Below are 23,799 nucleotides of genomic sequence, written 5' to 3' on the forward strand. Positions count from 1 at the left end.
CAGGCTCTGAGCCAAGTCTTGGTGATAAAAAGATGCAAAGTTATGGTCCCTGACGTCAAGGAGTCTCTCTAGTAGGAAACAGATATGTAGGTGACAATTACAGTCTAGTGTGATGGATCTCATAGTGGTGGTGTATACACATGCAACAGGAACAAAGTGGGAAGTTTACCTAAATCTACCTGGGGAGCTTTGGGGAAGACCTCACACATTTGACCTGTTTTCTTTTTTCTTTTTGAGACACAGTCTCATTCTGTCACCCCAGCTCAAGTACAGTGTCATGATCATAGCTCACTGCAACCTCAAACTCCTAGGCTCAAGCAATCTTCTTGCCTCAGCCATCCAAGTAGCTGGGACTGCAGGTGGGCATGACCACACCTGGCTAATTTTTTCTATTTTTAGTAGAGACGCGGTTTTGCTCTTGCTCAGGCAGGTCTGGAACTCCTGACTTCAAGTGATTCTCCCTCCTCAGTCTCCCAAAGTGCTAGCATTTTAGGTGTGAACCACTGTGCCTGGCCTAGGGTTCCTTCTTGATGTACATCCTGTGTTTGACAACTGTTTAATGATGTGTATCCACCATTACTGTATCATATACAGTAGTTTCACTTCCTTGTGCTTGATGTAGTCATTCCTCCTTACCCCGCTGACAGCCACTGATCTTACTGTCACCATAGCTTTGCCCTTTCCAGACGGCCATATAGTTGCAATCATACAGTATATATCCTCTTCAGACAGGCTTCTTTCACTTAACAATATGCATTCCTGTTTCTTTCAAGTCTTTTCATGGCTTGATTTCTTTTTTACCCCTGAATAACGTTTCACTGCATGGATGTACTACAGTTTGTTTATCCATTTACTTACTTAAAGGCATGTTGGTTGTTTCCAAGTTTTGACAGTTATGAATAAAGCTGCTAGAAACATCCTGTGTGCAGGTTTTTTGTGGACATTTGTTTTCACCTCACATGGGGTAGACATAAACAAACAATAATTGCTGGGTCACATGGTCAGAACATGCTTAGTTTTGTAAGAAACTGCCAAACTGTCTTCCAGGATGGCTGCACCATTTTGCGTTCCCACCAGCAACGAGTGGGAGTTCCTGTTGCTCCACATCTTCATTTGATGTTGTCCGTTTTCTAGATTTTTTTGGCCATTCTAATGGGTGTCTAGTGATATCTCATTGTTTTAATTTTTATTTCCCTGATGACCTGTGATGTGGAGTCCTTTTCATATCTTTTTCAAAGGGGTGTCCGTTCAGGTCTTTTGCCTATTTTTTAATCAGGTTGTTCGTTTTCATATTGTTGAGTTTTAAGTGTTCTTTGTATATTTTGGATAACTCCTTATTTCAGATAGCAGTCCTTTATCATGTACATGTTCTGAAAATATTTTCTCCCATTCCAAGGCTTGTCTTCTCATTCTCTTCACTACCTGTTTTTGGAAAGAAAATTTTGAGGCTGGGCGCAGTGGCTCACGCCTGTAATCCTAGCACTCTGGGAGGCCGAGGTGGGTGGATCGCCTGAGGTCAGGAGTTTGAGCAGCCTGAGCAAGAGCGAGACCCCGTCTCTACTAAAAATAGAAAGAAATTATCTGGACAACTAAAAATATATATATAGAAAAAATTAGCTGGACATGGTGGTGCATGCCTGTAGTCCCAGCTACTCTGGAGGCTGAGACAGTAGGATCGCTTGAGCCCAGGAGTTTGAGGTTGCTGTGTGCTAGGCTGACGCCATGGCACTCTAGCCCAGGAGCCAGGAGCCAGACTCTGTCTCAAAAAAAAAAAAAAGATTTTATTTGAATACAGCCAGACTTATTCATTTTCATGTTGTCTATGGCTACTTTCATACTACAAGGGTAGAATTAAGTCATTGCAACAGAGATCATATGGTTAGCAAAGCCTGTGACACTTACCATGTGGCCCTTTACAGAAAGTTTGCTGTTCCCTGCTGTGGGAGATAGTAAGAAGATAACCAGTTCACAAAGGGCCTTTCATGTTTTATTGAGGACTTTTAGATTTTATTCTTTGGAGACAGGGAACCACTGAGTTTTGAGCAAGGGTAGGATATACTATTTCTGTGGTGAGTTATTTAGGAAAGTAGTCTGATGGATGAATTTGAAGCTGTACCACTTGGGGTTCATTGTAGGAAACAGAAACCACTCTAGATATTTTGAACAGAAAAGGATTTAATATGGGGAATTAGATGCTTACAAAAGTCATTGGATGGGCTGGCGCAAGAGAAGTGAGGGGTCCCCCTGGGCTCTTTGGTTTCAAGCTCACAGCCCTGCAGCTGTGATCCAGATGTCGGGAAACTGCTGCTGCCTCTATAACCGCTTTATACACGTGAAGTTGGTGTCCAGGCAGTGAGACTTGGAGTCTGTTGGAGACCCTGCCAGTCACCCCCACTATGAGGCAAATGGCTCTGCCTTCCTTCTGCTTTGCAGATCTCCTGCAAGGGAGTCTGGAAGTCTTCCAGTCCCTGCAATTGGAGGTGGGGGGAGAGGGTAAGAGGTGGGAAGGAAGGAGCCACGTGGAGTAGAAGAGAGTGGGAGTGTCTTATACAGTGGGGTCCAGACTGGAATCAGGGACTGACCAAAAGGGTTCCTGTAGGCACTGGTGAGGCTGGAATTGACCACTAGCCTTGGACAGTAGCGGGACAGATAGAAGACAGAGAAATAACCTAAGAGATGTAATGGAGCAGGACCAGGTGACTGACTAATGAGACAGGCCTGAAGGTAGGGAGGAATGGGGTGCTCCCAGACTCCTCACCTGTGATGTCATTCACCAAGACAAGAGATACAAGGGGGGAAGAGCTAAGGAAGCTGTCACTTAAAGTCACATCCCTTTGATGGTCGGCTGTCGGTGTTTGGCAGGCTTTATGGAACACTGGGACTGTATGGGTCTGGAGCAGAGTCATCCCTCTGAAAGGGTATCCGCAGAAGGTGGAATGAAAACCCAACTTAAGAGACACAGAGCAAGACACTGTATTCCTGACTGTGAACAACAACAGGGCCAACGACAAGGGTCACCACGGTTCAGGGCACAGGAGTTATATTTCTAGTATAATCATATATGTATCTGGATTCTAGGACTTCTTAGTCCTAGAAAATAGTGATTAAAAGGAGAAGGGTTTACGGAGAAGCCAATAAAAAGAGTATGGGTCATGGAGAAATGACTTTCTGGTTGTGAGAGCCTGGCCGTGTGCTGATGGAGGACCGGCACAGAACTGGCTGCACATGCTTTGGACAGATGTGCATGGCGAGGACAGGGGGTACTTTGGCCATGTGTTTGTGGCTGTGGTTCGGTGAGATGAGGTTAGACTTTCCCTTTAGGATTGTACTGGAACTGAGTGGCTGCTTTTGAAAGTGCCAAGGGCTGTGGAGGGGGTGATTTAGGGTTTGGTTTAGGGACTGGTCTTTAGGATGGCATCTTTGTAGCCTAAATGGAATGACTCCTTCCAAACACTGAAGTGAGTCTATATTTAGGTTTTTGATTTTGTGTTAGATAAAAATAGCCACAGAAGTAACACTTAGAATTTATGTAGCTTTACGCTTCACATGTGCTGGGTTTCATGAAGTTGTTATGCACCTTTAACTTACCGAAAATAGAGTGGAGGTGTTGGTCTCAATGTTCTTTGGGCCTCCCAGCCTGATTTTATTTTATTTACTGGGTCACTTCCATCTGGCATCTGCCTCTCATTCTGCTGAAGCAACAGCCACAAAAGCCCACCCAGTCTATCTGCAGGTTTAATACTGGGGACTTGTGCTCTCTAGAAACGTTCTGTACCTTGGCTTCTATAGTAATGTGGAATCCCTGTTTCTGATCTTTATTATTTAAAAAATAAGTGTGATTCATTTGAAAATATATATAAATGTATTCCATAAGAATAGGTTGCAGTCGAGACAAGCGTCGTAGAGAAGGTGACTTTTTTTTCCTTTTTTGAGACAGAGTTTCACTCTGTCACCTGGGCTGGCATACAGTAGTGTGATCACAGCTCACTGTAGCCTCCAATTCTGGGGGTCAAGTGATCCTCCTGCCTCAGCCTCCCGAGTAGCTGGGACTACAGGTGTGGGCCACCACACAGGGCTAATTTAAAATTTTTTTTTAGAGACCAGCTTTGTCCCCAGGCTGGTCTTGAACTCCAGGCCTCAAGTGATCCTCCTGCCTCTGCCTCCCAAAGTGCTCGTATTACAGATTTGAGCCACCACACGCAGCTAAGAAGGTGTCTTTTAAGCAAAGATTTGAAGAAGGCAAGGGATTTAACCAAGAGGGTATCTGAGGACAGTGTTACAGGGTTATTTGATTGGGTCCAGAGTACAGTTTGGAATATATCTTATGGGCAGATTGAACTTCTATACTTATCTCTCTATCTTTTTAAAATGTTTTTTTCTCTTAAAATTTATTTGGTCTGAAGCCAGGGGCTGTGGTGTACGCCTGTAGTCCCAGTTACTCAGGAGGCTGAGATGGGAGATGTCTTGAGCCCAGGAGTTCAAGTCCAGTGTGGGCAGCACAGTGAGACCCTGTCTCTAAAAAGACAAAAGTTTTATTTGCTCTAAGCTATACAAGGGAACAGCCTAAACAATAAATGATTCTTAAAAGCATTATGCTAAGCACAGGAAGCCAGACAGAGAAGATTACATTCTGTACGATTCCATGTATATGACATCCCGGAAAAGGCAATATTCTAGGGACAAATACCCAATCCGTAGTAGCTGGGGGTTGGGAGAAGGATTGACTGCAAAGGGACACAAGGAAATTTTGGGAGGTCATTGGGAATGTTCTGTGTCTCGGTTGCGATAATGGCAATACAACTGCACGCATTTGTTAAAACTCACCAAATGGTAACCTTACAAAGGGTGAATTTTCCTGTATGTAAATTATACCTCAATTTTTTTTTTTTGAGACAGAGTCTCACTTTGTTGCCCAGGCTAGAGTGAGTGCCGTGGCGTCAGCCTGGCTCACAGCAACCTCAATCTCTGGGGCTCAGCGATCCTACTGCCTCAGCCTCCCGAGTAGCTGGGACTACAGGCATGCGCCACCATGCCCGGCTAATTTTTTCTATATATATATTTTAGTTGGTCAATTAATTTATTTCTATTTTTGGTAGAGACGGGGTCTCGCTCAGGCTGGTTTCGAACTCCTGACCTTGAGCGATCCGCCTGCCTCGGCCTCCCAAAGTGCTAGGATTACAGGCATGAGCCACCACACCCGGCCTATACCTCAATTTTAAAAATCACTGGAAAAAATCTATTTGGTTTGACATTAGCCTAGCTACCCCAGCTTCATTTTGTTTTGTATCTGCTTGGCATGTTTTTCCTCCATACACTTCATTTCGGCCTTTTTGGTACTTAACATTTTTGGTGGTGTGTCCTATAACAAAATTTAAGTGGATTTTTAAAAAACCAACATGGGCTGGGCGCGGTTGCTCACGCCTGTAATCCTAGCACTCTGGGAGGCCAAGGCGGGAGGATCACTCATGGTCAGGAGTTCGAGACCAGCCTGAGCAAGAGCAAGATCCCTTCTCCACTAAAAAACTAGAAAGAAATTAGCTGGACAACTAATTAAAAAAATATATATATATATGTATATATATATATACACACACACCAATATGATTTTAAACTGTCACAGCCCATTTATGTTTCTTGTTATTCTTGGTATCTTTGGAGTTGTTTTCCTCCTCTTGCCTGTTAATTTCTATCTGTCCTGCCTTTTTTGTCTTCTGTCTCTAACTTTCCACTTTAAGCCTGTGTTTGGCTTGCATTTTAAAGGAAAGTCTCGATGAGTGGAAGGTATCTTTGGGTCTCTGATTATTTGATAATGGAGTGTGAAATTCTGCATCCAGGGGTGTGAAGAGAACAAGAACTTATTCACCAGCTGCCTAACTGTGTAGATTTTGTTTGGCATTATGCTGAGTTTTACAGCATGTCCATGTGTTGGGTTTACTTTGTGTGCTTACAAATGGCCTTTGAAAGTGCAACTCTTTAGTGACCAAACAACGCAAAACATTTTTACTGAAATTAGCGAAAACCTAGAGTAGGATGTGGTGCAAATACTTGTTATTTTTGTAGAGGAGAAGGGGAGATGAGGACCAGGTTGATTTTGTTCCATTTCTTTAAAATTTTACCTTTAAAACTGTAAAATTTTTTTTTTAAAATTTTAAATCCAGACATACATTTTTTTCCCTTATACTTAGAAAAGAGTGAGGAATTGGAGACTCCTGAGGAGTTACTCCTTCCATCTAGTTTGTTGCTTTTGGGGAGTAGGGTTCTGGGGGGAGTGGTACTGAGGCTCTCGCCAAACACTGCGGCCGAGCCCTGTGTGCTTCATTCATCTTTGTGTCCTTACTGGGACTTAGACTAGTGCCTCGCTGCACGTAGCAGCAATTCAGTAAATATTTGTTGAGTTGAAAGAGTCTTGTGTTCCCGTTCCTCATTTGCCAGAACTTTGGGGTGGGTCTGGCTACTGGTTTTCATTCCTTGGCGCCCCGACTCCTGAGATGGGATGGTTTCAGGGGCACAGGGCGTGGGGGACACCTTTGATCAGAGCTGCCTCGCGCTTTCCAAGGCTTTGCCTACCCGCCAAGAGTGTGGTGGGTTCCCACCGCCTGCTCGGCCTCTCTCTTTTCATCTGTTTTTCCTTCATGACTGATATTTCCATATGGAATACTTTTCGTGGACTATTCTTTTCAAATCCTTGCAACTTTAAAGGTTAATATTGGAATCAGAGGAGCGTTGACACATAAATAAATCCTGTTTGGGAAAAGTACGTGTCAAGTCCATGTACTTTAACTCTACCAGAAAAGAATGTTACTTATCCTCTAGGAACAGTGATGTCTCACTTATATATAGTTGTTCAAATTCCCAAGTGATTGTTGAATCTTAGGAATGTGTGTCTCCTAAGAACATTAGGATCCCTGGAATGCAGCCCTCAGAGATGGGCCCTGGATTCCACACAGCAATGCCATGCCTGTAAGGGGCCCTCTGGAACTGTGGGTGCTCAGAAGGAGTTGGGCTGAGCCTGTTACCTCGCCACGCAAGCATCTGAGAGTTATGTCTTCTTCCGTGGAAATTGTCATTTAATCGGATGCGTTTTCCATTGCTGTGTAACAAATCACCACAAACTTTGGGCTCAAAACAACATTGTCTGTTAGCCCACAGTTCTGTAGGTCGTAAATCCAGGACAACTTGGCTAGATTGTTCCTTAAGGGTCTCACAAGGCTGAATTAAAGGCATTGGCAAGGCTGCCTTCAGATCTGGAGATTCTATGGAAGAATTTGATTTAAAGCTCATTCAGGTCATTAGCTGAATGCGGTTACTTGCAGTTGTAGGACTGGGATCCTCATTTCCTTGCTGACCATCAACTGGGGCCTCTCCCAGCTCTTTGAGTCCACTTGCCTTTCTTCTCATGTGGCCCCCTGCACCTACAAGCCAGGAAGGGTGTGTCAGATCTCCAGTGATCTGAATCTCTCTGGCTTTCTCTTCTGCCACCTGCAGGAGAAAGCACTCAGCTTTGAGATGACGTAATTAGATGAGGCCCACCTGAACGATCACCCTTTCTTAAGGTTAGCTGTGCCCCGTGACATAACTAGGATGTGATGTCTCATCATAGTTACAGGCTTTAGGTGTTAGAGTGGGGTATCTTTGGGATGGAGTCATTTTAGAATTTCTGCCTATTGCAGATGTCTCTTTCTCAATCCCCGTGTTTAATCACTTGCCTAGTCTTTTCCTGTTGGTGTTGGAGTGTGCTTGAACATTACAGCTAGAACAAAACAAAACAAAAACGTGCCAAATAAAATTTGGACTTGGAGATAGCATTGCAATTTTAGTAAGTATGTATGTGGGCACAGTATGAGTCTAATGAAATAACTTTTATTTTTGGATCCTGATATTAGAGGCTGATTTCACATGCCATTTAGGGCCAGGCTTTCTGGAAGACGGTAGCTCTGACTGTGTCCGATACCTGGGACACCATGGATTCCATGTTTTGGCTTGGGTTCCTTTCTTTAAAGCGGTGGGGGAGGTGATAAGTACTGGATTGGAAAGAACATGCAAAGTACTAGAGATTCCAGGCCCAAGAGTGCTTTGGGACCTGACAGTTTGTGTCTTTTATTCATTGGGACATGCTAGGTGCTGGGTATACAAAGGTATGCAAAACAGACATGGGCCCTGCCCTCACGAGCCTGATTAGAGACAGACACTAAACAAATAAACATGTAAAAATATATGTATAATTCCAAATAGCAGTGCCATAGTTAGATGTCATGGGAGAACGAAAGGGAATTTACAATAGCCTGGGAGACGAGGGACATTTAGACTGAGATTTGGGCTTAGAAGCCAGCTAGGTGAGGAAGAGTCCTGGAAGTATACTCCAGGCAAGTAGATGGATGAGTAAAGGATCTGAATTTTCTTCAGTAGGAGTTGAGAGAGATCTTGAGGAATGTCCACTGGACTCATTCGTTTTGGAGCTCACCTCTCACACCTGCTGAAGTCCTGCCTTTATGATTTGTCATGTCAGAACACTTGGAAATAATGCTCCGAGACAGAACACTTGGAAATAATGCTCTGAGACACTGTAGTCCCCAGTTCCTTCAAGGTCCTGGGTATCCCTTGTGGGGCTGCTGCCGCACAGGGAGGCAGTGAGTGGCCGGGTTCAAACATGGTTTGATACCAGTGGGAAAGTCCACCTGTGCACGCTGGTGCTCCATATTCCTCCTGTGTGTTAGTGGGGGTTGATGGCCGGCAGTGCTTGTCTCCTGAGCTGTGACAATATCCCATGGCCTGTAATTCAGGTTCAGGTGACCTCAGGTCCTAGGAGCAACCGTGTGCTGTCATCTCTACTCAAGGAGCCCCAAGCCACCAACTCCAGCACTGAGCAGATGGAACACTGCCCCTCTGGACTTGAACTCTCTTGCAAGTTTGGGGGGCTGTTTGAGCTTTCTTTCCAGTGAAGCCCAACATCCAACCTGGAAGTAGATGAGATGAGCCACAGCTTATTGAACCTTCCCTCTTAAGATGAATTTCTTAGTTGAATCTACCACCCGTGGAGAGGATTGCTCTTTACTCCAGGACTAGCAAAAGAAAATCATTTGTCTTTCTGTAATTTAGAACAGCCTTGGCAGCAGTTTTATTTTTACCTTTCCTGTCATTTGGGAGGCTGGCAGCCTGAAGGTAGGGTGTGGAATGGAGCCGTAAATTACCCTTGCAATGGCTAGAATGGGCCCATTTTAACTCTAATTAAGCCTTTCTCCATTCTCTTCTCTCCTTACTCCCCTCTCTGTTTTTTTCTTTTTTTTTTTTTTTGAGACAGAGTCTCACTTTGTTGCCCAGGCTAGAGTGAGTGCCGTGGCGTCAGCCTAGCTCACAGCAACCTCAAACTCCTGGGCTCAAGCGATCCTCCTGCCTCAGCCTCCCGAGTAGCTGGGACTACAGGCATGCGCCACCATGCCCGGCTAATTTTTTTTTTTTTATATATATATCAGTTGGCCAATTAATTTCTTTCTATTTATAGTAGAGACGGGGTCTCGCTCTTGCTCAGGCTGGTTTTGAACTCCTGACCTTGAGCAATCCGCCCGCCTCGGCCTCCCAAGAGCTAGGATTACAGGCGTGAGCCACAGCGCCCGGCCTCTGTTTTTTTCTTAACCTACATTTGTGTGTGGAGGAAGAACTGAGGAGGGTAGAGGTGGGAGCAGGTTTGCTGTATCGACATCTCTCTGAGTGGAGGAGACTAGTTGTTTCCCATCACTGCTTCCCATTTCTTTTCCATGCTTCTATTTTAAGTGCCTGGGTCTTGCTGGTTCTGTCTTGCTGGAACCTGGCCCAGTTCCACTCAATTTTTTTTCCATGTTGCTATTAAAAGACAGTGACCAGTTAAGAGTAGGCAGAGGAGGGACAGAGTTTGAGGACAGGATTCCTCTAGGTTCTAGAAATCCCAGGCAAGTATCGATTCCCTGGATTGGAAAGTGAGATGAGTTTTAAGTGTATCAGGCAATTTTAACTTCTGTGCTTGTTTTATTTATGATGGAAGAAAACCCCTAATCAGTTGTTACACTCTGAAACTTCTCTTTTGCTGAACTTGAATACCAATGGGCCTGAATCTGGGGTCAGTGAACCTCCCTTTTGTATTCTGGATTTCTTTTGTCAAAATAGAAAAGCACACCTGGCACCTGGTATCCAGCCAGCCATGGATTCTTAACATTTGGGAGAATTGTGTTCCCTGAGTTTTAAAGAATCTCCACGTTCATCAATACAGAAATGTTGGTAGGGTCTTGGAGTCTTGGTATTTTACTTAAATCACATTTCGATCAAGGTTCTTGTTTTCTATTGTTTTGAGCAGATCCTCTCACCATAAATTACTTGCCTTTGAAAGCCTTTGCTTACATTTATTTTTTCTCACTCTAGAAATCGCTTTTTTGAATTATGAAATCTATTGAGGTACAATTTATAAATAGTAAAATTTTTCCTTTCTAGCATATAGTTCTATAAGTTTTGACAGAAGCATACAGCCAGGTAAATGCTGTCATAATCCAGATCTAGAAAGTTTCATCACCCCAAAAAGTTCCTTGGGCCCCTTTGTAGTCCACCCTTCCTTCTACCCCTCGCCACTGGCAAACACTTATTTTTGTTCTCTAAGTTGTGCCTCTTCTTGAATGTCATAAAAATGGGTGTTAAGCTGTGTAGCCTTTTGAGTCTTTTACTTAGCATAGTGCATTTGTGGTTCATCTGTGTTGCTGCGTGTATAGGTAGTTTGTTCCTTTTTTGTGCTGAGTAGTATTCGGCTGTATGGACGTACCGCCGTTTGTCTATTCAGACACCAGTTGAAAGACTTTGGGTTGTTTACAGTTTTTGGTAATTATGAATATGGTCATCATGAACATTGGCTTTCAAGTTTTTGTGTAAACATATGTTTTCATGTCTCATGGGTAAATCAATACCTAGGGGTAGGATTGTTGGTTTGTGTGCTGAATACACGTTTAACTTAATAAGAAACTTCCAGCCGGTGCAATGGCTCACGCCTGTAATCCTAGCACTGTGGGAGGCCGAGGTGCGAGGATTGCTCAAGGTTAGGAGTTTGAAACCAACCTGAGCAAGAATGAGACCCCATCTCTACTAAAAATAGAAAGAAATTAATTGGCCAACTAAAAATATATAGAAAAAATCAGCCGGGCATGGTGGCGCATGCCTGTAGTCCCAGCTACTCGGGAGGCTGAGACAGGAAGGATTGCTTGAGCCCAGGAGTTTGAGGTTGCTGTGAGCTATGCTGACACCATGGCACTCTAGCCTGGGCAACAGAGTGAGACTCTATCTAAAAAAAAAAAAACAATAAAAAAATCCCCAAAACTGCCAAACTGTTTTCTAAAGTGAATAAACCATGTTCCATTCCCTCCAGCAACGTCCCTGGAGACTTCCAGTCACTTTGCATCCTCCCCAGCACTTGTTACTGTTAGTTTTTAAAAACTTGGTGTATTCTAATAAGTATGTAATGGGATCTCATTGTGGTTTTAATTTGCATTTCCCTAAGAGCTAATGATGTTGAGCGTCTTTTTTTGGTGCTTCCTTCCCATCTGTAGATCTTCTTTGGTGAAGTGTCTGTTCAGATCTTTTGATTATATTTAAAATACTGGGTTAATTTTTGATTCTTGAGTTTTTGGAGTTCTTTATATATTCTAGATATAAGTCCTTTAACAGATACATATTTTGCAGTCTATGGAATGTCTTTTTCATTTTTTAAATTGATCTTTATATATGATGAGACTTTTATTTTTTTGACAGTGTCTTTGGAAGGAGTTTTAAATTTTGATAAAGTCACAAAATACTTTTTATAAAAAGTTTCACATTTTATTAGATATTTTTGTTCACCTACAAATTTCTTTCCCATTTCCCCCTCTCCCCAGCCCCTTGTAGCCATCATTCTACCTTCAGACTCTATGAGTTTGACCACTCTAAATATCGTATAAGTGGAATCATACAGCACTTGTCCTTATGTGACTGGCTTATCTCACTTAGCATAATGTCCTCAAGGTTTATTCATGTTGTAGCATGTGTCAAAATTTCCTTCGTTTCTCAGGTTTGATAATATTCTATTGGGTGTATATACCTCATTTTTTTGTCCACTTGTCTGCTGATGGTGGGTTGCTTCCACCTCTTGGCTATTGGGAACATTGCAGCTATGAACATGGATGTGCAAATATCTCTGTGAGACCCTGCTTTTTTAATTCATTTGGGTACGTACCCAGAAGTAGAATTACTAGATCGTAGGATGCTAGTTTATTTCATTTATTTTATTTTATTTATTTTATTTCAGCACATTATGGGGGTACAACTGTTTAGATTACACGCGTTGCCTTTCCTCCCCTTCCGCCCCGGAGTCAGAGCTTCAAGCGTGTCCATCCTCTAGATCAGAGGTCCTCAAACTTTTTAAACAGGGGGCCAGTTCACTGTCCCTCATACCGTTGGAGCGCCATTGGAGGGTGCGGCGCACATTCCACACATGCACACTGTGGGCCCAGGACAAGTTGGTTGCTAAGCAGGACAGGCAGCGGCGGCAAAAACACCCAGCGGGCTGTAGTTTGAGGTGCGCATCACACTCATTATGTGTATATATATATATATATATACCCATCCCTCCCATCTGCCTGATGCCCGATAAATGTTATTCCTATATGTCCACTTAGGTGTCGGTCAGTTAATACCAATTTGCTGGTGAGTACATGTGGTGCTTATTTTTCCATTCTTGGGATACTTCACTTAGTAGAATGGGTTCCAGCTCCATCCAGGAAAATACAAGAGGTGCTATATCACCGTTGTTTCTTATAGCTGAATAGTACTCCATGGTATACATACACCACATTTTATTAATCCACTCACGTATTGATGGGCACTTGGGTGGTTTCTATATCTTTGCAATTGTGAATTGTGCTGCTGTAAACATTCGAGTGCTGGTATCTTTTTTATAGAGTGTCTTTTGTTCTTTTGGATAGATGCCCAGTAATGGGATTGCTGGATCAAATGGTAGACCTACTTGTATCTCTTTAAGGTATCTCCATAGTGCTTTCCACAGAGGTTGCATTAGTTTGCAGTCCCACTATTTTTAATTTTTTGAGAAACCACCATACTGTTTTCCTCAGCAGCTGCATAATATTACATTCCCACCAGCAGCACACAAGGGTTCCAGTTTCTCCACATCCTCGCCAACACTTGTTATTTTCTGTTCCTTTGACAGTATCCATCCTAATGGATGTGAGAGGATATTTCATTGTAGTTTTGATTTTCATTTCCCTCATGAGTAGTGATGCTAAGTGTCTTTTTATGTGCTTGTTGGCCATCGTGTGTCATCTTTAGAGAAATGTCTATTCAAGATCTATGTCTATTTTCAAATCAGGTGTTTTTCTTTTTGTTGCTGTTGTTGAGTTGTAGGAATAAACTGCTTTTTAAAATCACTTTTTAGGCTGGGCACAGTGGCTCAAGCCTATAATCCTAGCACTCTCGTAGGCCAAGGGGGGGAGGATTGGTCGAAGTCAGGAGTTCAAGACCAGCCTGAGCAAGAGCAAGATACTGTCTCTACTAAAAATAGAAAAATTAGGTGGGTGTTATGGTACACCCCTATAGTCCTAGCTACTTGGGAGGCTGAGGCAGGAGGATCGCTTGAGCCTAGGAGTTTGAGATTGTAGTAAGCTACAATGATGTCACTGTACTCTAGGCAGGGTGACAGAGTGCGACTCTGTCTCAAAAATAAATAAATAAATAATCAATTTTTACATAAAGTATATGGTAGATTTATCAGTCTCAAGTTCTAAGCCTCCACCAAATTTTGAATTCCACTTGTTAATTTAGCAAAAAAATGTATTTTCTGGCTTGAGAGCCATTACTTTTTTGGAACCTTCACTTTGTTTTCACTTACTTTACCAGTGCTAGGCTTGGCTTCCCTTCCTCCCTCCCTCCCTCCCTCCCTTCCTTCCTTTTGTAAAAAATTTTAATTGTGGTTAAAAGCACATAACAAAATTTACCATTTTAACCATTTCTCAGTGTATAGTTCAGTAGTAGTGAGTAGATCCATATTGTTGTTTGACAAGACTTCCTTTTTTCTTTTTTAGACAGAGTCTTGTTCTGTCACCTAGGCTAGAGTAAAGTGACACAATCACAGCTCACTGCAACCCAAACTCCCAGGCTTCAGCAATCCTCCTGCTTCAGCTTTTCCTGAGTTGGGTGCCGGGGACTACAGGCACGAGAAACCATGCCTAGCTAATTAAAAAAAATTTCTTTTAGAGATGAATTCTCACTGTGTTGCCCAGGCTGGTCTTGAACTCCTGGCCTCAAGTGATCCTCCCATCTCTGCCTCCTAAAGTGCTAGGATTATAAGCATGAGCCCCTGCACCCAACCAAGGCTTCCTTTTTTTAACCAAATAAACAAAATTATTTTTTGTTTAATTACTCCTCATGGAACCAGTGCTTGTATGATGATGGTCAGCAGGCTGCACTGAGGGGACACTGCCACGTCGTCAACTAGGCTCATGCACTAGCTGAGTGGCTCCCACATACAAACATGGTGTATTGTGATGGAAATTTGCACCTGAGCAGAATTAGAAATCACTGAATTTCCAATAAGGTGTATGCTCCTTGAGGTCAGGGACTCTGTTTTGTTGCCAGCCCTAGAATAGGGCCTGGCACTCAGAAAATAATGCTTGAGTACAATTTAGTGGCCTTCATGAAAGACGAGGCAAGATATCCCAAGGCACCCAAGTCTCTGGCTGTCCGGGTGCAGCTGAGGTCTGAGGCCAGTGCTGTGAATTTCAAAGCTTAGATGCCAAGGGACAGCCAGGAGCCGTCTCCTGGGGACCTCATCTGCATCAGAACTGCTCTGAGGACCATGGTCTCTGGCCTTAAGTGGCTTTCCTTAGGGATGCTTTGGTTTCTGAGAGAGGGACTTGGAGCAGGACACATTGGCTTTCCGAGAAGGGCAGGCTGTAAGGAGAGCTGAATTTCAGTAGTGAGGTGACTTGAAACCATGCATGGAGTTTGGCCCAACTGGCACGGCCGTTCAGTCCCCTTCTGACTGCCCCAGGGTCTGCATAACTACTCCTTGCCCTCTAAACGGTGCCCCCCAATGGGATCAGGCCAAGGTTGAAGTCATGGGCAGAGCTGAGCCGGGCTGTATGTGGCAGGGTCCGGCTCAACTCACCCCATCAGCTCGCATTTGTGCCGGTGCCATTTTGGCCGGTGATGTGTGGTTTCAGCCCCTGGGCCAGCTTTTAATCACTACAGGATCCCATCTTTTAAGGGTTGAGAGAGTTCTCCAAGAGAGGAAACAGCTTGAGGAAATGACCCTCAAATGTTGAGGCCTTCTCTTCTTTCTGAGTGTCTTATTTTCAAGGTAATACAAGAGCAAAGAACTTGGAGCTCCACAGTTAGGGCACCAGGGGAGTCTGGAGCATGTGTGGTATGTGCATGTGGGGGGCGGGCTTTCCACAGGCAGGGAGGTGGCAATTCACGTAAAGTGGTCCCAGCTGCCCATGGTTTACGGGCTAATCCCAGCCCCGCTCTAGCCTGTCATTCGGGGTCAGCTGCTATCATTAGTGGTTAAACATTTCTGAAAGTCTCTCTCTCAACTCTGGCCGCATGGCCTTTCGGGGAAGGGAGGGAGGGGCCAGGAGAGTAAGGGGACCCACCCTGTTGTCATGCCCAGCTGCTCTGCAGAGGGACAAGGAGCCCCGGAGGCTGCAAGTAATCATGGACTTGTCACGGCCCGTGTGTCCAGTGGGGTTGACGTTGCATTTTCTGTGCTGCCCACGTGGCCTGCTGCTCCTTGAGGGGTACGGCCCTCTCCTGGAGGCTGTGAGTCCCAAATCACAGCGGCTTTTTGTCTTCCAAAGGGGATTCTTGGCCGAAATAAACCTTCTATTAACCATTTTTCTCTCTCTCAAGCTCTCTGCCCTCACCACGTACACACACATACACACAGCCACGGGTTTGCTAACGACCGCCTGTCTCTTTGGAACTCGTTTGTGCTCTTTCTGCTTTCGATGAGGAGTTGTGGTAAAATGCTTAATGCTAACATTTCTTCCCATGAAGTGGGGACTTTGAAATATTTTGCTTTGACTGAGGTGTGGCTGACAGCTTTTGATTTATGAAATTAGCTCAGGGAAAAATAAGATGGAAAAAGAGAGTCCAAATTGAATCTTTATTTCCACAGCTCAGTCGTTCGCTCACTCCATTTTTAACTGCCACGCAGTCTTTAGGTATGAAGGACTCCAGAGTTCGCTAGCTTTGTCTTTGTTTCTTTCTTTCTTTCTTTTTTTTTTTTTTTTTTCTTTCTGGCTCAAGAAAAACTTTTTTTCTTTTAAAAGAAGTTTGTGTTTTTTTTTTCCTCAAAAGGACACAAGAAGAATCTAGAAGAGCACAAAAGAGCATCCATGTTCCCAACATCCAAAGATAATCAGTGTTAACATTTTAGTTTGTGTCTGTCTTGTCAGAAAAATCTGTTTCTTTCTAGAAACCTCCTGTTGATTTTGTGGCAGGCTTATGCCAACACACTGGGCTAGAGACTCTCACCAGTGTGGACATTCTGGTGGGTGTAGGTCCTGCCATTGGGAACTTTCGGTTATAGGTCTTAATCTCACCATTGCCCAAGTGACTGGTGAAAGAATAGCCCAAGAGGAATTCAGCTTAAGTCCAGGCTTGCCACCCTACCCTCCAGCCAGAGTGCATGGACTATTGACATTACACTGCCTGGATATGAATCTTTGTTCCTGCTTACTTCCGAGAGAACTTCTCTGTGTCTGTTTTCTTAGATGTAAAATGGGGATAATAGTAGTAAGGTACCTTTAGGGTTCCCATGTTAAATGAGAAAGTATATTTAAAGTGCATTGCACACATGGGGTCTGGAACATAATGTTACATCTCAATGAATATTGTATACCTTTATGGTCGTTATTATTACTCTTATTGTTGAGAGTAATCTTACTGCTCCATGTCATGTGGTGTAAATTGTCCCTGGGCCTCTGTTTCTTTGCCTGGGGAGAGTCAGTCTTTTCTTCACGAAATGGTTGGTATTTAAACCATCTCATTGTTGCAAAGTAGTATGTAATTACTAAGTAGTAGAATAATCGGCTTTGGTGAAGCAGAAATAGCTGAACCGAAGGGCTGGGAAGCTTAGACACTTTCACTGAGTGAGCAAAGTCAAGCTACACAAGGAACTGGAGAACACAAGTGGCCTTGTGTTCTCTGAAGATGTCAAATAGGTTTTTCTGGTGCTAGATCCTACTATTTTCTTTGTAATTTCGATCCGTTTCTGAATTGTTCTCATTTACTTGGGTGGACTGTTGAGTCATCTTTACTAGTTAAAACTCAAAAATATATACATGGACTAAAATTGTTTAATGCCCTTTCACTTCTGTTCCCAAGAGAGTCATCTTTGTAGCTATATAGAAAATTGATTTGGATGCATTTTGGGCTTTTTTTGCTTAATGGGAGAAATATTTCATCTGTAGGCAGTCTAGTGATTCTTGTTTATTTCTAGCATTTGAGCCCAATAAAAATAATGTGATAGTCACAGGATATTTTGCCAGTTGTTTCAGATGTAGGGGCAGTTCACTCCGGATTTGTTTACTTCAAGTGGAAAAGTTTGCACAAAGTTGTCTTCTGAGCTTTCACGGGGAAGGAAGCTTCCCTGGGTCTCTTTGCTTGGAGCCAGCTTCTTTAGAGTCAAAAACTAGAGAGGCTATTAAATGCCTTGCTTCCAATAAATAGTGAGAGAGGGAATATGATGACTTAGGCAGAAAACAAGTCTTTCTTTTTCACAGTGACTTATATCTGTCTGCTTTCTACTTTGAACCCCCAGGACGCACAGACATTCAGGTGGTTCAGCCAGAACAACCACAGCAACCAGCGAGCAAAGCCCCGGCGCTAGGAACCGTCACCGCCAGCCCAGAAAGAACTCAAGCCACAGTGGCTTGGCCAATGGCACAGGTGAGTAGTGGCACAGCATGCCAGCCTGCACTGAGGTAGTGGGTGCTACCCTGTTCTTACGTGGACTTGGGGCTCTCTCTACCCTGCCAGAATAAAAGGTGGGCGAGAGAAATCTCCAAGACTAAAGTGGATTTGAATCCATCAGTCTTGCTATTGGGACCCATCTTCTTCTTTCTCTAGCTTATTCTGTAGAGCCAAGATTAAGCCTCCACATTATTGCACTGTTCTAAAATATTCCTTGCTCAGAATTAAAAAGTATTGTTTTTCTCTCCACGTCTTATCAACATTGGATTTCATGTGGGGGAGGATATCTTATTTATACAGGACGCATTTTTTATTTCCTTAACTTAATGAAGTCATCAGTCTAGGGGAGAAGAGGGCTAAGTATTGTTGCCAAGGGCTGAGCTGGAGGAGGTGGCACCATGGCTGAACGGGTTGGGATGCTGACCAGGGCGGCAAAGCCACACTGCCGCCATGGGGGACCGTGCCATGGCCGTGCCAGTGAGGGTCCCATTTGCGAGGACAGAGTTAGTCCTGTCCACAGCCTCACAGAGCAACTCTGCACTTGACTCTACTTCCTTGTGAGTGGGATGGGAAGGACCGATTTCAAAACAAATCATTTTTTTCCGGCTCTCTCTCTGGCTCATCGGGACAGTGTCAGAAATAAATAGAATAAAAAAGGACCTATTCAGGACCTTTTCTGAACTTCTCAAAGACTGTGTCAGATCTTTAGTGACTCCTGGTAATTTGATAATTTATCTTAATTTGGGGCAGTTTGGAAGAGACATGGACGTTTGCTTTGATAAACCGTAGGTAGGGGAATGCAGGTATTTGAATTGGTAAGTGACACTGAGATGGTTTTGTAGATGCTTGTGATGGCAGAGGTGTGGTGTGAGGGCCAAGAGACCTGGAACAGTAGTTCTTCAAATAGCATAGTCATGGCATTGTTAACTGTCTGCTGTGTGATAGACTTATTGAGTGAAAGAAATCTATTTGTGTTACTTTGTAATAACTTTCGGTTCTCTGGCAGCACCATCTGGGGACTTCAGAGTCCCTCTGGTAGCTGATGTTGCCTGGTTACCGTGTTGTCTGCAATGGGCCATGGGGTGGAGCAGCCTGTGTCCTGCAAGGCTCTCTGTCAGCATGGTGTCCCGACTTCCTGCCCAGAGTTTGGGACCTGCCTGAAGGAATTGAATTAATAACGAGCTTGTCCCGGACCTTAGGGAAAAGGAGGAGCTGTAGGTGAGAAGTCCTAGCAGCTGCTTGGTGATCCTGTGCCAACCTCCATGTACATGTTCTAGAATATCCAGTGGTAGCTTGGCCTGGCCTTCCCGTGTGTATGAAGGAGACGATGAGGTGGTGGCCATGAGCTATGTCGTAGAGAACCATGTTTAGCTCTGTGAGCACCAAGAAACACGCTTCTCTTTGAACAGTAAGTCGCTCTTGGAAGAGGGCCAGGATTTACCAGTAGGGAGGAGAACTGGCTTTCTGAACCAGTTGTTTCCCGGATGCCATGACCAACCTACCAACCACTTTCTTCTTCCAGGGGCATACGTTAGCATGATAGTGGTTTCTTCAGCCATCTCTGCTAGTCTTAAAAACCTCTGGGTAGGCTGGGCGTGGTGGCTCATGCCGATAATCCTAGCACTCTGGGAGGCTGAGGCGGGCGGATTGCTCCAGGTCAGGAGTTCAAAACCAGCCCGAGCAAGAGCAAGACCCCGTCTCTACTATAAATAGAAAGAAATTAATTGGCCAACTAATATATATAGAAAAAATTAGCCAGGTATGGTGGTACATGCCTGTAGTCCCAGCTACTCGGGAGGCTGAGGCAGAAGGATAGCTTGAGCCCAGGAGTTTGAGGTTGCTGTGAGCTAGGCTGATGCCACGGCACTCACTCTAGCCTGGACAACAAAGTGAGACTCTGTCTCAAAACAAACAAACAAACAAACACACACACACACAGACACCTCTGGATAAATTGACTTTGTGTGATGATGGTCTTTGAGTCACTCTCCTTAGCCATTTAAACAGATATATATTTCTCTTATCTTTGTTTTGAGCCGCCTTTCCTTATTATCCATATCTCTAGGAACATTCTACTCTAGCAGACTAGGCAGGTGCCAGGCAGGTCTTCAGGAATCCTGGGGTCTCTGACCCAAGACTGCCTTGGAAGTGTTTTGTGGTGGTGTATCTGAATGCCCAACCTCTTCTTAAAACCCATCTGGGGACGGCCATAGTTGTAGTTGAGGGATTTGTGCTCAGTAGAACACTAGGGCCTTGGCTTCCATCTGTCCCCTTTCTGTTGTGACGATGGTTCACCTTTACCTCACAGGCAGCCTGGACTGTAGAGGCTCTAGAATGTCTATGCCAAGGGTACAGAAAGACGCCATTTTTACTGCCAGGAGCAGGCAGGAGCTTCCGTCTGTGGCAGTGCGGGCCCAGAAGGGGGTTGCGGGTGTGAGTGAGGACGTCTTCATCCCTCAGTGAGCTGCTGTGAGAACCGTGAGGAGCGGTTCCAGGGCCGTGGTGGTGGTGAGCCCTGGAAGAGTTTTCACAGACACACAAGATTTATTTAGCAAGCTTTTTTGGCTGCGTGCTGCAGTTCATGCATGAAAAAGAAATCTGGGGCAAAACCAGAGCCGAGTTCCAGGTGGTTTTTTTTTTGTGTGTGTGTGTTGTCTCAACCGTAAAAGTATCCATTTTTATAAAATGAGGGTGAATGGCAGCCTGTCTGTATAAATATTATATTTCTAAGTTTTAGAAGTGGTGGAATCGAGAAATAGACTAATGGCGTAGCACTTCATTGAGACTTGTGTTGAATGATTTACTTTCTAATTTTTTATTGAAAACTTTACCACCCTCCCCCCCCAATTACAACTCTTACTCCTCTAAATGTAATTTCCATGCACATGAGTCAGGAGTCGCGCTGGCTGGCTGTGGTCGGGTCCTGACTGCTGATGTATAGTATGTGTATAAGGCCCAGTGACTCACTGGGCCTTCGCTTTCTCATTTATAAAATTAGGGCAAGAGTGTATATATCTCATAAATTGTTATAAGGATTAAATTACAGGCAGACCTTGAAGATATTGTGGGTTCAGTTCCAGACCACTGCAATAAAGTGAAAATATCACAATAAAGCAAGTCACGCGGATTTTTTGGTATCTCAGTACATACAAAAGTTATGTTTATACTATACTGTAGTCTTTTGAGAGTGCAATAGCATTTTGTCTTTAAAAAACAATGTACATATCTTAATTAAAAATACTTGATTGCTAAAAAAAATGCTAGTGACCATCTGAGCCTTCAGTTAGTCATACTCTTTTTGCGGGTGGAGGGTCTCGCCTCAGTGATGGCAGCTGCTGACTGACCATGGTGGTGGTTTCTGAAGGTTGGGGCGGCTGTGGCAATTTCTTTCTTTCTTTTTTTTTTTTTGAGTCAGAGTCTTACTGTGTTGCCTGGGCTAGAGTGCCGTGGTGTCAGGTAGCTCACAGCAACCTCAAACTCCTGGGCTCAAGCAATTCTTCTGCCTCAGCCTCCCGAGTAGCTGGGACCACAGGCATGCGCCACCATGCCTGGCTAATTTTTTCTATATATTTTTAGTTGTTCAGCTAATTTCTTTCTATTTTTTTTTTTAGTAGAGACGGGGTCTCACTCTTGTTCAGGCTGGTCTTGAACTCCTGAGCTCAAACAGTCCGCCCACCTCAGCCTCCCAGAGTACTGGGATTACAGGCGTGAGCCACCGTACCCGGCCATGGCAATTTCTTAAAATAAGACGACAGTGAAATTGGCCGCATCAGTCAACTTGTGCTTTCACAAAAGATTTCTTTGTGGCATGTGGTGCTGTTTGATAGCATAATACCCACAGTAGAACAACTTTTAGAATTGGGGTTAATCCTTTCAAATCCTGCTGCTGCTTCATCAGCTAAGTTTATGTAATATTCTAAATCCTTTATTGTCATTTCAGCAATGTTTATAGTGTCTTCACCAGAAGTAGATTCTATGTCAAGAAGCTACTTTTTTTTGCTCATCCATAAGATGAGCAAACTATTCAAGTTTTATCATGAGATTGAAATAATCCAGTCACGCATTCAGGCTGCATTTCTAATTCTAGCTCTCATGCCATTTCTACCACTTCTGCATCCTCCACTCAAGTCTTGAACCCCTCAAAGTCATCTATGAGGGTCAGAATCGACTTCTCCCAAACTCCTGTTCATGTTGACAATGTTGACCTTCACCTATGAATCACACATGCCCTTAATGGCATCTAGAATGGTAATTGCTTTCAGAAGGTTTTCAATGGACTTTGACCAGATCTGTAAGAGCAGTCACTCTGTCTAGCAGCTATAGCCTTATGGGATGTATTTCCTTTCCTTTCCTTTCCTTTCCTTTCCTTTCCTTTCCTTTCCTTTCCTTTCCTTTCCTTTCCTTTCCCTTTCCTTTCCCTTTCCTTTCCCTTTCCTTTCCCTTTCCTTTCCCTTTCCTTTCCCTTTCCTTTCCCTTTCCTTTCCCTTTCCTTTCCCTTTCCTTTCCCTTTCCTTTCCCTTTCCTTTCCCTTTCCTTTCCCTTTCCTTTCCCTTTCCTTTCCCTTTCCTTTCCCTTTCCTTTCCCTTTCCTTTCCCTTTCCTTTCCCTTTCCTTTCCCTTTCCTTTCCCTTTCCTTTCCCTTTCCTTTCCCTTTCCTTTCCCTTTCCTTTCCCTTTCCTTTCCCTTTCCTTTCCCTTTCCTTTCCTTTTCCCTCCCTCCCTTTCCTCCCTTTCCTCCCTTTCCTCCCTTTCCTCCCTTTCCTTCCTTTCTTTCCTTTCTTTCCTTTCGATAGAGTCTCTCTCTGTTGCCTGGGCGAGTGCCATGATATCGTCATAGCTCACAGCAACCTCAAACTCCTGGGCTCATCTGATCCTCCTGCCTCAGCTTCCCAAGTAGCTGGGATTATAGGTGCACACCATGACGGCCAGCTAATTTTTCTATTTTTAGTAGAGATGGGGTCTTGCTCTTGCTCAGGCTGATCTCTAACTCCTGAGCTCAAGCAATCCTCCACCTCAGCCTCCGAGAGTGCTAGTATTATAGGTGCGAGCCACTGCACCCAGCCAAGGAATGTATTTCTATTTTTATGTTATATAGGTGGCTTCTTTCCTTAAATCTCAAGAACCAACCTCTGTTGGCTTCCATCTTTTCTTCTGTGGCTGCCTCATCTCTCTCAGCCTTCACAGAAGTGAAGGGAGTTAGGGCCTTACTCTGGATTAGGCTTTGACTTTAAGGGAATGTTGTGGCTGGTTTGATCTGCTATCCAGACCACTCAAACTTTCTCCCTATTGGCAGTAGGGCTGTTTTGCTTTCTTATCAATTGTGTGTTCACTGGAGTAGCACTTATAATTTCCTTCAAGAACTTTTCCTTTGCCTTCACAACTTGGCTAACTGTTTGGCGCAAGAGGCCCAGCTTTCAGCCTGTCTTGGCTTTCAACATGCCTTCCTCACTAAGCTTCCTCATTTCCAGCTTTTGATGTATGACTCTTCCTTTCACTTGAAAACCTTGAGGCTATTTATTGTAGGGTTATTAATTGACCTAATTTCAATATTTTGTGTCTCGGAACCAAGAAGCCAGAGGAGAGGGAGAGATAGGAAATAGCTGGTCGATGAAGTAGTCACAACATGCACATTTATTGATTAAATTGGCCATTTTATATGGGCCCCAAACAATTACAATAGTATTAGTAACATCAAAGAACAATAGGCACAGATCACCATAATAGATATATTATAATAATAATGAAAAGTTTGAAATATTGTGGGAATTACCAAAGTGTGACACAAAGACATGAAGTGACACCTGCTGTTTGAAAAATGGCACTGA

At 43.9% G+C, this 23,799-nt stretch overlaps 2 protein-coding genes across 4 annotated transcripts in view; one reads left to right on the forward strand and one right to left on the reverse strand.

Annotated features, from left to right (window-relative positions):
- The window catches only part of NOB1 (NIN1 (RPN12) binding protein 1 homolog), a 153,113-nt gene that overhangs the window by 88,694 nt on the left and 40,620 nt on the right, over nucleotides 1-23,799 (reverse strand). The window lies entirely within an intron of this gene.
- The window catches only part of WWP2 (WW domain containing E3 ubiquitin protein ligase 2), a 139,786-nt gene that overhangs the window by 69,465 nt on the left and 46,522 nt on the right, over nucleotides 1-23,799 (forward strand). For 2 of the 3 annotated variants that reach the window (XM_012742395.3, XM_075995754.1), the window contains one exon: nucleotides 17,825-17,952. In XM_012742395.3, coding sequence (XP_012597849.2) covers nucleotides 17,825-17,952 — 128 coding nt within the window. Of the gene's footprint in view, nucleotides 1-17,824; nucleotides 17,953-23,799 lie in introns of those variants that run through there. The other variant, XM_075995755.1, reaches the window with a different exon arrangement.

This window comes from Microcebus murinus, chromosome 20 (genome assembly GCF_040939455.1).
Source record: "Microcebus murinus isolate Inina chromosome 20, M.murinus_Inina_mat1.0, whole genome shotgun sequence".
NCBI lineage: Eukaryota > Metazoa > Chordata > Mammalia > Primates > Cheirogaleidae > Microcebus > Microcebus murinus.